Raw genomic sequence first — 15,094 nt, 5'->3', positions numbered from 1 at the left:
GTTACAAATGAGAGAGAGAAGTGTTGTAAATATCCTACTTTATCCAAATCCTCTGGCTGGCCCAATTCCTCATCCAGGTGGCTGCTTTCCACTGTGGTCTGTGACCCTTTGATTTCCTTCTGAAGGTGATTTTTCAGTTCCCTATGTCCTTGCTGCAGCTCATGAATGTCTGCAAGTTCAAATTCGGCCAAAGCATTCCTAGTCTCCCCTATTTAATGGAAAACCTTCTGGGACATGGAAGTCAGGTAACTGGTCACCTCATTGATCCATCTTGCCATTCCAGACTGGAAATGTTGCACCTGGGCCTCCCATTGTCCCTAGACATTGTGTAGTTGCTACCCCAAGAATGATTTCATCTCTGCCTGCAGGTCAGTTTTCATTCCCTTCCTGGGAAACCTCCAGATATGACTTTATTTCCTTTTGTGAAGCTTCCAGCTTTTGATTTAGATCTTGATTTAATTCCTTCTGGTTTTGTTTTACTTTCTTTTGTCCATCTATGATTTCTGTGAGCATACTCATCATGTGTGCCATCTCAGGTCATTAGGAATCACTGGCTCACAATTTTTCTCCAAGGAAACCGGATCCCAGCCTTAACAACAGCTTAACCCTTTTGACATGAGCAGTTAGCCAATATTTGGGGTCTTGCGGATTGTGCAGAGGAGCAATTGATGATAGAGCTAGGGTTTTTTTTGACACAATCCTGTTTATTTACAAAGAAGTACATATAAAATAGTTTCCCTGAACTAAATGGGAGTCAAACAGAAGACAGTTTCCTTGGTCAATATTCCAAGCCTCTTTTTCTAGCCAGCACTCTACCCAAAAAATTCTCAGCTTCTCTCAGGGTCACACTTCAGATGCTTCTCTGGCTCGTCTTGTCTTCCTCATTGCCTTTTCTGTTTGCTTTTGAGTGTTTCTGACTGCATCTGCCCACACAGCTCCACAACTGCACCAAAACAATACCCAGTCCTCTGCATTCAGACCCCAGTGAAGCCCTCTGCCCACATCACAAAAAGTTCTGCCTGCCCCTTCTCACCACTCTCTTTCCAGATCTCTCCATTTCTCTCTTTCTTTGCATCTCTCTCCCTCCATTTCCTTTCCACCTTCATAGGTCTCCTCTCCTTCCCCAAAGCTCTCTATGATGGAAAGAAGAGCCTAGAAAGATCAAGGGCATTAGAACCATTCCTATCATAGCATCTCTTCTCAATTAACAGTTGAAATATGGATCTCCATTCACTAGAGCAGAAGCAAAAATTGTGAAGTGCAATAAACAATATTTAAGAAAATACAATATTCAAGTATAGCTAAACATCATTTGTTTAAAGATAGATAGTTTTCTTCCTTCAATATGTATACTGCCATCTAAAAGTCTGGAGCAGCTGAAAAGCCAGTGACTGGTATAAATCACCATAGCATTCTCCTTATTTATATGAAATATTTCTGTTCATCTTTATGTAAATATTCTTAAATCACAAAGGTCCTAGTCTTGCTGGGGAACACCTCAGGTTGTTCCTAATTCTGAACTAATGTTCTTTCCTTTCTGAAAATACTCTACAAAGATATTGGCATTACATTTTCAAAAATGACTTGTGATTTTGGGTGCATTCATTTTTTGAATGCCCAACATGGGACATCTTAGAGACCTGATTTTCAGAGGGTCGGTGTTCGGCATTTTCTGAAAGTCTGGGCCCTTTCGGGTGTCTCAAGTTGGACATCCAAAAATGGAGTCATCCATATTTACTACTCACTTTTGAAAATGTAGGCCATTAATGTCTTTTGCAAAGTTAACTGGTTTAAGATATAGACAGGTCAGGGCACATGAAAACATCTGATCAGCTACAAATTAATACTTTGAATAAGGGTCTGCCAATCAAGAGACCTAGTTTCTTTCCCTGATTCTGCCACCGACTCACAGTTCAGCCCTGGGCAAATCACTTTCCTTCTCTTGCCTCAATTTCTATGAGATTGGATAATAATACCTTCCCATTTTTGCAATGTGCTTAGAGCTCAATGGATGAAAGCCACTATAGAAGTGCAATGTTATTGACAAAATAATAAATGGCTTTAAAGATTTAAATAAGTAATTGACAACAGAGCCAGACACTTGGACAACTAAGTGGCTAGGGATGTGGCAGGAGATCTCCTTAAGCACTAGAGGTTGGCTGAGAGCCACCAAGACACCTCCTCCCTCTTACAAGGGAAACTCATCAAGGCTTTGCATGCAGGACTTGGAAAGGGAATAAATCTTTTAGATCTGAGGGACTGAAGTCTGCACATTAGCTCCCCTTAAACTCTGAGTGCATTAACTTGGGAGGTTAGAAACCAAAGCCAAAAAATCTCTTTTGATTCACAACTTGTTTTGAGCAGTCAGCCATAAAGCAGCCAGTGAATCACTCCCGCCAGTTAGTCATGCAACCACAGTGAACGTACACTCCAAAAGGAGTACAAAATAAACAGCCTGCAGCCCCAGATAGCACAAATGAGCTCTGTGTGTGTTATCTGGCATCAATATATATTGTTAATGGGACTCCTACATCAAACCTTTAGTAAAAGACACATTTGTTAAGCATCCCCAAGTCTCTCTCCCCATCAGCTTCTTCATCTGTTTTGCAGCGTGTTGCTTTCAAAACAATTCAGACTAATAAACGTTTAAGACTCTGTTTTCCTCCTCCTTCTGCTGCTGGTAAAACCTTTGCAGAAAGAGGTGGATAAAGCAGAGTTCATTCCAATCAGCACAGAACAACTTGAAAATAAACAGCTCTAGTGCGAAAGGAAACCTCCCTGCCTAGAAAAGAAAGAGACAAATAAAGGGGAGGTTGACACATCAGTGTTATAAACAGCTTGGTTCAGGAATCCTATAAAACTCTCAAGCCAGATCTACCGGCCAAGCCAGGAGAAGCAAAACGGTTTGGAAACAGACTCAACTAAATCATCTTGCGAAGACCCAGGAACACGCACGAGCCATACCTTCTGCTCCTCCGCTGCTCGCTTAGCTCACTGAGGAAATCCTACAGGTTTTTGTGCGCAGATGGGGGAGACTCCGCTACCTCCAGTGCCCGCTTAAACCTAACTTTAGCCAAACTTCTTGGCGCGCGCACGCTCCCTCCCCTCCCCTCCCTGGGAGGGTGCTGCTGGGGCCGTTGAATGGCAGATCTGGTGGCCCTATTGTAAAAAAGAGAAGGCAATTGCCAAAGCAGCGTCAGCTGCACCTCGGGGAGCCCTAAGACGCGAACCTGGCACAGAAAGCCGGCGTTATAAAACATGGGAAGAGGCCGCTTCTCAAAGGAGCCAGCTGCGCGCAGAGGCGAGCCCACGGGCCGGCTGCTCGCTAGCGCTACACGTCTGCCCCGCTGCGCTCCCTTCCTTTCTGCCTCCTCTCCCCAGCCTGTTTCCCTTCCTCTGGGGTTGTCTTGTTTCAATGTTCGCCTCTTTCTCTTCTTCCTTCCTGTTCTTCGGGCCCGTCGCTTCTGTTCCCTTCCTGGCTTTTCGCGGGGTCGTCTCACTCCCCCCCCCCTCTTCTGGCGTTGCTTGTGTTTCATGCCAGGTTTCTTTCTGTCCGTTTCCTCAGTGCTAGGCTGGCGTTTCCCGCACCCCTCTTGCTTTTCTTCTCGCCTTTCCTTCCTTCAGCTCGCTCTCCGATGTAGTCTTTAATGCCACTCCAGTTATGTATCTCCAAAACATATTTACTCCTCCAACCCACCCCCTTGCTCTTTACCACTGAAGAGAGTCTGTAGATACCCGGAGTCTCTCTCAACCCTTTTATCTGGATGTGGGGACCCTTGTCAGGAGCTGAGCCAAGTTCACAGCTTCGGAGGGGAGTGAAAGTTCAGGACCTGTAAAACCTGCCCCATTCAGCCCCGGCCTAGAGAAAGTCTGACTCTCTCCTGAGATCCACTTCGGCTCTGATCCCTATCAGTCACATCTGGAACCTGAGCTCCCCTCTGATCCCTATCCATCACATCTGGCTTCAGGGCAGTACGGCGGTGCAGGAAGGGGCTTTAGATGAGGGGAGATGGAGCGGGGAACTAGATGGAGGCAGGATATGTGTGTGTAATCCCCTCGTCAGACTGTGCCAGACGCTGCCCTGGTGACACAGCCGTAGTGGGTCCCTCCCTTTGTGTGTCCCCTCTACGACTTTCAATCTATTATTGCTTGGGGGGGGGGCAGATTAAAGGAAGAAAAATTGGCTCTGAAACAAACTTCTCTCCGCATCTCCGGCTGCCCTTGGCCGACGCAACAGGCGGGTCCACTGGAGGATGGAGCCCAGAGCATCACATTTAAAAAAAATCATTTGTGTTGTTAGCGGATAGTTTATTTACATGTTTCCCGTTTCCCCAATGGGAGAGGTAGATGGCTGTTCTACCCCACCTGCTGATGGTCAGAATCACACTGAAGCAGGGGGGATATTAACTACGGAGGGGGCTGCACTGCTTTGTCCCCCCCCGCCCCTCTTCAAACTCTTTCTCAGCTCTGATCCCTGTCCACCATGTGCAACAAGTCACCTCACATCCATCCCCCTTCCCAGGTAGCAGCGAATCTAACCGACTCGTAGTCCCACTGCTGTCTAAAATGCTTCGTGAAGAGAGGGGTGAAAGAGGAGGAGGGGAGGGAGTTTATGATCAGGGATAGGAAAGTATAAATGATACATTCCCCAGCGAAGGGTGACCACAGGTCCCCCAGGGGAGAGGCAAGAACACCCAGTACTGAGTCATGCCCCAGTCTCTGTACCCCCCAGGCCCAGCGTGTTGCTTCGGTTCCTCGCCTCCAGATCCCATCAGAGCAACCCGCATCTCCCTTGTACCTTTTACTTTCACTGAATTGGGACACGCCCTGGGGTCTCCCTAAGGCACCAGAAGCGCTCGCTCTCGCTCTCTCTCTCTCTCTCTCTCACACACACACACCAAGGAGGGGGGAGGGGGGCATTTGAACACTTTGCGAATGGAGACTTCAGGGAATTCAGCGTAGGGGACTCTCCCGCACCTGGATGAGGATAGCAAACAACAACTAAACAAACAAAAATGTCTCTCGGTGGTCGCACGCAGCAAAGATGCTGCCAGCAGCCTCCCAGCCCCTCTGAACGCAAAGGAGGGGAAGGGACATTGCAGAGAGAAGGGGATGCTTTTCAGGATGTCCCTTCCTCAACTTCCTGGCACCCGGGGATCTGCCGAGCCCGGCAGAAAGAACCCGAAAAGAAAGGCAGCCTTATTGACGGGAAATCATCAGACATCTTGTAAACAGCGAGATACACCAACAGGAGCCTTCTCGCCCACCTCCTCTCCTTAGCTAGCACTGTGGCGGCGCCTCCAGCCACACGCACTACGCAGGACGCGCCTCGGGTATATTCTCTAGTGGGGTCCTTATATTTCCACCCCTACATTAAAATGTCCACTTCGAAAATGTGGCGACTCTTTCCCCTTTAAGTGTGACCCACAGGGCCCTAATCCATCTCCTCTCCTCCACATGTGGATGCAGGCAGATGTGTAAGAGCTGATACTTCCCTCAATAAAACTGCTTCACACGTAGAGAGCAAATGGCAGGAGAATTCCACTATAACATGTCACCTCTGTGAGCTTGGAGCGCGCAGAGAAGGGGAGATTGGCTGCCCAGATCACCTTCAAGACAGGGAACTATGCGCCTGATCCAAAGTCCATTAAAGTCAATGGGAGCTTTCCATTGACTTCAGTGAGCTTTGGAGCAGGCCCCAAATATGTTTTAAGTCTTTAACGTCAGCTAATGGCTCATTCTGGAGCAAGGTTGTTTCTCGTATTCGTACATTTTAAAACGCTTGAAAATTCCTAGACGCTATTTTGCAAACATGTAAAAATAAAAATAAAGAAAGTGCATTAGAAATATATCAGAAATATAACAGGGTGGAGAGATCCTTTAATTCATGTGGCAATTTCTTTCTACTCTTATTGATAAAACCTTATAGATTGCATTTGATATTTGCACAGAAATAAAATAGATCGTTATTATTTGCATAACTTTGTACTTAAAGATTTTCCTCTGCCAAGAAAAACAGTTTGCATTCACCTAACCCGCTAAGCAAACATCCCAATGCATATTTCTCTTTCATTCTCCTAAAGGATTTCCCCCCCCCAAAAAAACCGTATTTCAAGACAGCAATATTTTTTCCCAAGAACTGTATTTTACATCACCTCTACGGAAAAGAAATGGCAATTCAGATTACTTTACTACATAAACCACTTGATGTTTTTCCCCCACCTCTAAACCAAGAGGTGCTTTTTTCCTGGTTCCAGTTTAGGGAATAATCCATAACTGGTAGTTTGACTTCTGTGAAAAAGGGAAAGCAGTGCTGCTGCATTCAGGAGATAGAGACGCCTTCAGTGTGCGTACAGCATGCAGATTCTATTAGTAATATCCAAAGTCTATTGTACAAATATCAGACCGAAGTTCTTTGACTCTAGACTCCGAAATCGACCTGTGTTGGTGCATGCCCGGTCTGAGTCACTCTCTTTTGATTTCAGTGAAAACAAATACAATTTGGAAATTAAACGTTATAAGTGATTCGACCATTTCCTTTGCTTTTGCAAAAATTGCAGATCGGAATAGTGAAGATGTTGTGCCCGCAACGCAAAATGGAAAGACTCGTGAGCATCACTAAGCAAACTAAAACCTTTCATTCGCCTCGGTGACCCCACAATCTAAATTCGCCATAAATGAATTGGAAGCATTTCTGTTGTCGCTTCGTTATTACACTTGATTATACCTTCCCTTATGCTATATGTATAGCTACTATCCAGTAGATAGTAGCGTAGGGCAGCCAAAAGCTTTTTATAGCCTCGAAACAACGTGTTTATTAAAACAATATATCCCTAAACCCCCTCTCCATCAGGGGATCTTTGCTGTTCGTTCCGTAGCTCTAGGTTTGTGCATTACATTCCAGCCAAGGACCTAACAGTGTTTAAAGTGAGACACCAGCACTGAGTCCCACAGTCACTTTTATTCCCATTCTTTAGATGCTGATGATCAGAAAAACGCAGAGGGCCGAGCTAAGGGGTTTGGTGTGTTTTGGATGCAGGTGGAGGAGGGCGGCGGGGGACAGCATTTTTAGAAATTATCAGAAGCTGGCCAAACCCAAGGGAAATCAACAAGGCTAAGCCAGTTTAAATTAACAAAGGGAAACAAATATCAGACGGGTAGCCCTGTTAGTCTGGATCTGTAAAAGCGACGAAGAGTTCTGTGGCACCTTCTAGACTAATAAAGGTACTGGAGTATGAACACTTCGTCGGATGCATGCAAAGGGAAACAGCTACTCAGATCGAGGAGGAGGTATGGGCTGATCCTGTCGGTAAGATTCGCACCAGTGGTCCTCCCTTACTAGCCCAAGTCCTGCCATCCGGCCGGGGTAGAATCAGGTTTTTATCTCGCCCTAGTTTTCTAGTGAAGACAAGGCCTGGGGAAAGGAAGACTACTGCACTCCGGATCGGGCCCCCTCCTATGTGCATTCTTTGCGCGTCCAAAAGCCCATGGCCTCATTGGGAATTTGGGGGCTGGGGGCAGGATCGGACCTTATTGTTCAGATTCGGGATACACTACGCGACCGCGGAGGCCCCAAAGGATCGGCTGAGCGAGGGTCCTTAGCAGGGCAAAGTGGAGAGGTTAGAAAGGACAGCGCCACGAGATAAAGGGGCCAAGGAAAAGGCTCAGCTGGGAATTTTATAGAGGGACTAAAGCCAGTGCAACAAATCCGCGCAGGCCCCGCCAGAGAGACTTGCTCTGCCCTCCGAAACTGATCTCCCTCCAGTTTACCAGGGAGATACAGTCCGGATCACTCAGCGGGGCGGTAAACGGAGAGAAAAATAACAAGAAATAAAACTGCATTGTTCTTGGTTTGCAGAGCCCGTTAGCGCCAAACCTTCAACTCTCCACACTTGTTGGTCACGCCCAGCCCAGCGAAGAAAGGCCGCGTGGGGCCAGCATGAAGCGGGCGATTTAGTGAGCCCGAATGCCTTATTACAGCCATTTGACAACCCAAATGAAGGCTTCTCGCAGCCCCAGCTCTACACTGAAGCCCTCGGCCAGACCTGGGATCGGCTGCGGCCCACACCAGGGGCGCTGGAACAATTTGTAGAGTGGGGGTGCTGAGAGCCATTGAACCAAACTGCAAACCCTGCATACAATGGAAACCACTTCAAGCCAGGGGGTGCTGCAGCCCCCCTTGCTCCAGCATCTCTGGCCCACAGCGTTCGGAGCAGCTCTGGCCCAGGTCCCGGCACACGATCCTTCTGGGGCAGCGGCGCCCAGACCCTCGGCACTGCAGGATCAGCTCTGACGGACCCAGGATGGGGGTTGTTATGATGCTTGAGAAGGGGTCCCTGCTATCGTTCTCGTAGATACTGGGACTCCCTTTGGCATAAGTCTCTTTCCACAAGTGTGTTTCATCCTCATCCGAACGTGACCCCTCACTGGCGCCAGGGTCCGCGTCTTCCCCAGACCAGGGCAAATTAGGAGTAACTCCGGCGAGGCCAATGGGGCAAGGCCAGTCCAATACTGATGCCCTGGAGGGGAGAGTCAGGGCCAGTCAGCAGAGATAGTGTCACGGTTTGGGATTGGGTTTGCCACCGAACTAGCTAACACAGAGCTAGGAACAGTTGCCCCAAAGGATGGGATTGGCAGTCGCCTGTTATGCTCAATTGTATAACTCTACCCGCCGGAGATATATGCCCGTATTCACAGGGAGCTGAACTCAGCCTAGAGTGACTGGACTCCGAAAGCCCGAGATTAGTACAACCCTCACTGGGGTTTGGCAAAACTGCAAACCTGGTTAACCAGAAATACAAGAGAGCGATTATTCATTATTGCAATTATGCTAATTTCCAATGTATACAAATCGTTCCAGGGTACAGCGGCAGGCGTGCGAGTGTCGACTCAATATAGTGGTGGGAGAATTGTTGAAAACAACACAGCGCGCGCTCTCTGGGAAGCTCGCCCTGGCCTGGGCTCCTGAGCAGGAGGCCCAGCTGATTTTCGCTTCTCTCCCACCCGCTCCTCTTCGCTGCTTGTGAAGCAGGAATTCTATCTCTGGGCTGGGGTAACCCGCAAAGGAAGGGTTAACCCCCCTTTTACATTCCAGATACAGAACCACATAAACTCACACAGCTCTGAAATTTTCATTTAATTTTAGAAAAGAAGAAATTCCATCTGTCTGGCATGCCTCTCTTCCCTCTATGCAGCAATCCGTCCAGATCTTACAGTGTATTAACCAGACACTATTTTAATCATTAGCCATTACTATTATTAATTCGCCTCACAGATCCACGTGGCTTTTATTACATTGCCCTGTATTCTAAGCCACATCACACCAGACTTTTAAAACTGTTAGGGGTTCTATGGTACCACTAGTCAATTGGGATTTCTGCTTAATAATAAACAAACAAACAAACAAACAAACAAATGCCTAAATATGCAATCGATAGGAATACAGAATCCTGGTGGCATTAATGTGGGTGATACATTCATTTGGTTCTATATGGCCTGGTAATGTCATCAGATGTTAAGCTGTTGCCCTGGATTTTTCAACCTAAAAAAAAGAAATCCAGTTAGCAGAGAGTTTTCAGAGAAATCAGGCACCTCTGAGGAATGGCCTCAAATAGTATTTATTCACTAATTAATTAGTAATGATTTATGCAGCGCCATCCCCGTCCATTGCCCCAGAACACACGCAGATAGATCCTCTCTGTCCCAAAAAGTTTACAATCTATGCTAAAGGCCCAGCGAATTATTTAGTGGAGTCCAATATAATGAAAGTCGTTATTTAAAACATATCGATGGCACATGTTTGGGGAGTATAAGGAGAGACGCTTCCCTCCCTCCCCCTCTCCTGCCCAAGCGCCTTCTGATTTATCATCTTGAAATTCGCAGGGAGGTGTATTGGGAAATGAGTGGCTGAAAGGTTCAGGGTAATGACATATAATGTTCCAGGTGAGCATGTGGCTATTACAACTCTGTATCAGGTAACTCGGAGCGCTCTGCATCGTGCGCATTAAAATTCATACGCGCTGTAACTCACTGCACGGGTCTCTGACACCGCGCATTCCCTCCTGGGGTTCCATTAGTGGTGCCTGGAGTTACAGAACGGCGCAATGAAATTTCAAAGCGTTGGGGTGTGGGGGATTTGGAAACAGCACATCGAACGGGGAAAGCTGTATCTGTATTTCTTTTTCAGACTCTTGCAACCCCCCTTATGCACTAAATCTTTCTTTCTGCCCAGGAAGTGCCCCAGGGCCAGACGCTGATCTCGGTTACACCGCTGCAGGTCTGGAGTAGCTCCACTGACCAGTGTAAAGAAGAATAGACATAGTCCCCATTGTGTCTATCCCACATGGACACAAGGGATTTGCCCAGCACTGTTTCTTTCTGACAATTCAGCCACGATGTTATGGGGGAGAAGAGAACTCGTGCTGCAAGCCCCATAGCAAACAAAATCCATGCAACTCACTGCCCATTTCCCTGAAGCATTTCTGGGGGAATTCTCCGCTTTCAAGGTTCTGATATCTGTATTTTCTGTGTCATCAAAGGCCCCCGAAGGAAAATGTTTGGGTGTGAAGTCTTGGGCGCTGGTAGTTTAATTTCAGTTCTCGGGGAAATGAATCTAAACCGCTCTGGTTTCTTCTACGCAGGGTCGTTTCTGGGAAGGAAGGTCCCACATTCCTCCCATCCAGAGTGGTGTCTGTGGGAAAGGTAGGGACTGGAACTCGCAAAAGTCCGGACCTTGGCAGGTGGGGATTGGGGCTTCTTCGGAGCATTATAAGGGGATGTTTTCTTTTTTTGTCACGGCGATTATATGTTGTGCTGTCTGCCTTTTTCATTCTAGCCGGGGATAGCAGCCTGTGGATCACAGCTCCCTTGCCTAGCAGCCTTTCTCCCTGTACTGCGCGCGTTGTCTGCGCCATTTGCGGGTGCACAGCGCACAGATTTGCCCTGCACTTCACCAAAGGTGGGGAACTCCTTTGCAAAAGGCGAGGAGCTTTCAAATTGCTGGGACAAGGGAGACCTTTCCCCTTTCCTCGTTGGACTTTAGGAACCTCTGGTTCGATCTGTGTCTCTGGAGTCAGCTGTCATTCGGGGAAATAAATGAAGCTAACGGGGCTGGGTACAGTACAGCTGAAGATTGGCCGTACACATATTTCAAAGCATCTTTCTCCGCTGCACCCCTTTGAGAGGGGCTGCCCAGGCCGGCTCCTTGCAGCACGAGTGATGGATGGCTTGTTAATGTAACCCCGGGCCCCGTCCCTTCCAGCTTTTCCTATAGTCAGCAAACACTCCAAGCCTTCAGGAGATGCTTAGGATGTGGGGTGGCGGGGGGGGGGGGTGGTGGCGGGAAGGTGCCTTTGACTTGTTTCAAGTCTGGAAAGGAGGAAGGGAGGCGTATGGAGAGAAAGTAAATAGTAAAATAAAAGCAACTGGAGTAGCTCAGACATAATCCAAACCAGGGTTCAAAGAAAATGGAACAAAAGAAGGACGGATGGGAAGTAACCCCAGCACACCACTGCTGCACTGTGGAAAAGCAGGAGCTGCAGAAGACTTAACTTTCCCTTGCACTTCTGATCTCCCCTTTGTAATACTTCTCCGTTGCTCACGTTGACTGGCATAGCTAGTGCTTTGCTTTCTCTTTTGGATCTCCCCTTTGTAATACTTCTCCGTTGCTCACGTTGACTGGCATAGCTAGTGCTTTGCTTTCTCTTTATTCCTCTAGTTTGTTCCCGGTCTAGGGCTGCTTTGGGTAACTTTTGATTGATGGGACAGTGGAAAAAAAGAACTCTCACTGAGACCGGGTTTTGAAATAGCAGTGAATTCCGACTGCAGTGAAATCAGACTGCAGGAGTTAATTAACTAGCATTTGTGTAGAAACAGGGAAGATAGATAGTGAGACAGATAGATTTTTATTTTCACTTTCCCTTAACCAGAAGAAGAGGATTTTTTAAACCTCCAAGTATAACGAAAACGCCTAAATACACGTTAGCCTGTCATTTTAAGTACATCCCCTGAAAGATAGTGAGAATAAATCCGGTTTAATTCTATTTAGTTTAGCGCCAATGCGAGGAGATGTCTTAATTGCCATTAATGAAATGAAGAGGATGCAAGTGTGTTACCTTTGATGATTCAAACGCAGGGCAGAAATCCACACGGGGAGGAAAGGCGAATACTAAAGATAACCCAGTAATAGAGAGCGCAGATTTCTCTCAGCATTCACATTTAAACAGAAGGCCACGTTAGGGAATATTTTGAGTAGGGATTAACTAAAACTTGTAGGCTTTTTTAAAGAACACAATTACGGATTTTCTTTAATTTGTAATGGCACAATAGCAATCTCTAGGTGTGGATCAGAGCTAGAGAAATTATATATATATATAAATCCATTGAGGCGGGCCGAAAGGAAATAAGTTGCTGTCATAGAAAATACAGGGGTTGGGGTTTTTTTTGGAACACGGCTGTGCTTGGAAACACAAAGAGGCACTGGCTTTATAATAATAATAGCAACAACAATTAAATTACAATCGAGGGATGCGAGTCTGTACGTGACTTCAGTCATTTCTATGCGAAATAAAAAAACAGAATAAAACCCATTGTTTCTCCCAAGGGCATGTTTGTTTCAAAATGCGCATATCGCCCCCGCCCCCAAGACATTACTGGGACAATTTCAGAGCAACCTCAGGAAAATGTGTAGGGGGGAGCTTTTATACATCCCACGCCACTCTTTTCCTGGGAGTAGGTGCATCTGTAGGGGAGGGGATGTGGTTGTTTTCTTCCATCCTCTCCCGTGATATGGTCTCTTCTGCACTGGAAGACGGGATCCCGAAGCCGGCAAAGGGCGCACACACAGTGTCAGGGGAACGGCCCGCGTTGGGTTACTGCTCAAAATGCCGGCTGGAAAGACACCGGTACCAGACCAGCGGGGCTTTAGTCAGAACAGGGACAGCGCACACACTGAAGGAGAAGCGGGTCCCAAGCATGTGGCCCTGTCCACCAAAGACGCGCTCGTTTCTCCCTTTTCCTGGCACTTCAGTTTATCTGCGCGCCCCTCTTCCCATTTCCCTTCCCCCCGCCCCAGCCACTTTCAGCAGCAAACATGCCCCCGCCGGAGCCGTGTGCACGGGACTCACCGTAGCAGGAGACCTGCAGGGCTCCGTTGTGGTTGCTGGTCTCCTGCAGCTTGAGGTTGCTCTCCGGGGGAGTTTTGCAGGGGCCTCGCGGCATGTAGAGATGCTGCTGCTGCTGCTGCTGCTGGTATTTGTTAAAGGAGCCTTGTGCCCCAGCAGAGCTGGGAGCCTGCCCGCTGCCATCCAGGGACTGGCATTCCTGCTGGCTATAGCGGCTCCGGCACTTACTGCTGCTGTCACCAAAGCCTTGTCCTTTGCTGGCCAGGAAAGCAGGGCTGAACTTGTCACTTGCTTGAAATGCCCTAAAAGGCGAGGAGCCCTCTGTGCTCTGGGAGGCTGCGTTGTAGTAGGAATCCATGGCAGCCGGATCACAATAAGAAACACAAGTATCAGCATTCATTCCTAAAATTAAAAGGCCCGAGTGTCCTTAATGCGCTTGGAGGGGCACCAGGAGCCTGCCTCTCTCCCTCTCCCTCTCTCGCTCTCTGTCTCACATGCACACTCACAGCTGGGCCAGGGAACTCTAAGAGGATTCAGATGTTCCTGAAAGCTGACCAGATCCCCAAAGCCTCCTCAAGATCTTGCAGAGCGAAAGGGATCTGCCCCCCCCTTTCCTCCCTCTCTCGCTCACACTCACTCTCTGTCTCACCCTCCAAGCTATCTAAAGTCCAAAGAGACTCTTCTCAACACTTTCCCCTCACACACACATACAAAGACCGAGACCTCTCCTACAATTAATATGTAGATGATGACAGTGGAGGGGAGGGGGCCAAGGAAGGAGGGGAGCAGCGTGGGGTGTGTGTGTGTGTGGGGGGGATCAGATCTTTTGCATAAAAAACTTTTTTATGATTAAAAAATAGAAAATCAAACACATGACATTAATGCAATTAGGGGATGAATATGGGGATCTGTGCAGGGCGGAAGAGCAGGGAACAATTTAATGGGTATGACACACTCGATTCGTTCTGGCCCTCTTCACTATTGACTTTGCAACGCAGCTGCAGGGACCTTAGACTTTGTAACCCCCTCGCTCCCCATTAGGTCCTTTATTAAAAGCAATATGGATTCCCCCCCCAGCCATATCCCTTTAAGACCCTCACCCTTCCCCCCAATTAACCCTTTGGCAGCAGCCCCGCTCCCTCTGGCATCTCCAGGATTGGCAATGACTTTCTGAGATCTTTTCAGTGGTATTTTTCTACCCCTTGTTAAGGGCTGAAGACAGCCACCCATACCTTGCTTCTAGAGATGTTAGTAATTAATTTATTATTATTATTATTATTATTATTACAACCCAGGGAAGATTTTCACATTTTTTTCTCTATCAGATGTAAACAATTCTCTGTTGCTGTGATTTTTTATTAAAATCCCTCCGGTAGCAGAGCGGCGTTTTACTCGATAACCTGCCTCCGAGGCGGTGAGACTGGAACCTGGAGAGGGGCCGGGACTGGAAGAAGCCTTTTCTGGATTGAAAGGTCAATTGCAACCCCAAAGGGGCTTAAAAGCAAACCCAGTATCAGCCCCGGTCCCATCAGCCGAACCGGACTCCGCTCCTGCTTCCCCAGTTAACTCCTGCTGCCCCTTACACTTCTTTTTTTTAATCCTGCCTTTCTTCCATCCCTCACATCTGGTTTCTATCGCGCTCTTACCTTGAAGTTCTCAGTAATAAAGATATTACGCAAACTGCATCCACAGCTCTTCAGTCAAAAAGGCCCTTAACCCTTTCCTCGCCGCCTGTAGCCGGACGATCATTCCTGCCTAACGCCGCGAGGGAGATGAGCCCAAACATCGCTAAAGACAGAAGGCCCGGCTCCTGCCCCTAAGGAAGTTAGTGGGCCCAAGGTCCGTGCAACCGGTGGTGCGCTGGGGGGAGGGGGGAGAGGGAGGAGGGGAGACGAGAATTGACGTTTGTCTCTAAATATACACTCGGGGCTTTTGCAGATGTGTTTCCCCCCCCTTTCCCTCCTCCACCCCCC

The 15,094-nt window shown here is 47.8% G+C and overlaps 1 protein-coding gene across 2 annotated transcripts in view; it reads right to left on the bottom strand.

Moving 5' to 3' along the window:
• Positions 1-14,855, bottom strand: part of ALX4 (ALX homeobox 4) — a 68,404-nt gene extending 53,549 nt beyond the window's left edge. Inside the window, exons 1-2 of one of the 2 annotated variants that reach the window (XM_039539085.1) lie at positions 14,768-14,855; positions 13,125-13,523 (exon numbers count right to left, since the gene is read on the bottom strand). In XM_039539085.1, the coding sequence (XP_039395019.1) occupies positions 13,125-13,521 (397 nt within the window). In that variant the 5' untranslated portion in view covers positions 13,522-13,523; positions 14,768-14,855. Of the gene's footprint in view, positions 1-13,124; positions 13,558-14,767 lie in introns of those variants that run through there. The other variant, XM_039539087.1, reaches the window with a different exon arrangement.
• Positions 14,856-15,094: the final 239 nt, after the last annotated feature.

The sequence above is a fragment of the Mauremys reevesii genome, linkage group 4 (genome assembly GCF_016161935.1).
Source record: "Mauremys reevesii isolate NIE-2019 linkage group 4, ASM1616193v1, whole genome shotgun sequence".
NCBI classification, from domain to species: Eukaryota; Metazoa; Chordata; order Testudines; family Geoemydidae; genus Mauremys; species Mauremys reevesii.
This window is presented reverse-complemented; position numbering and strand designations above follow the sequence as displayed.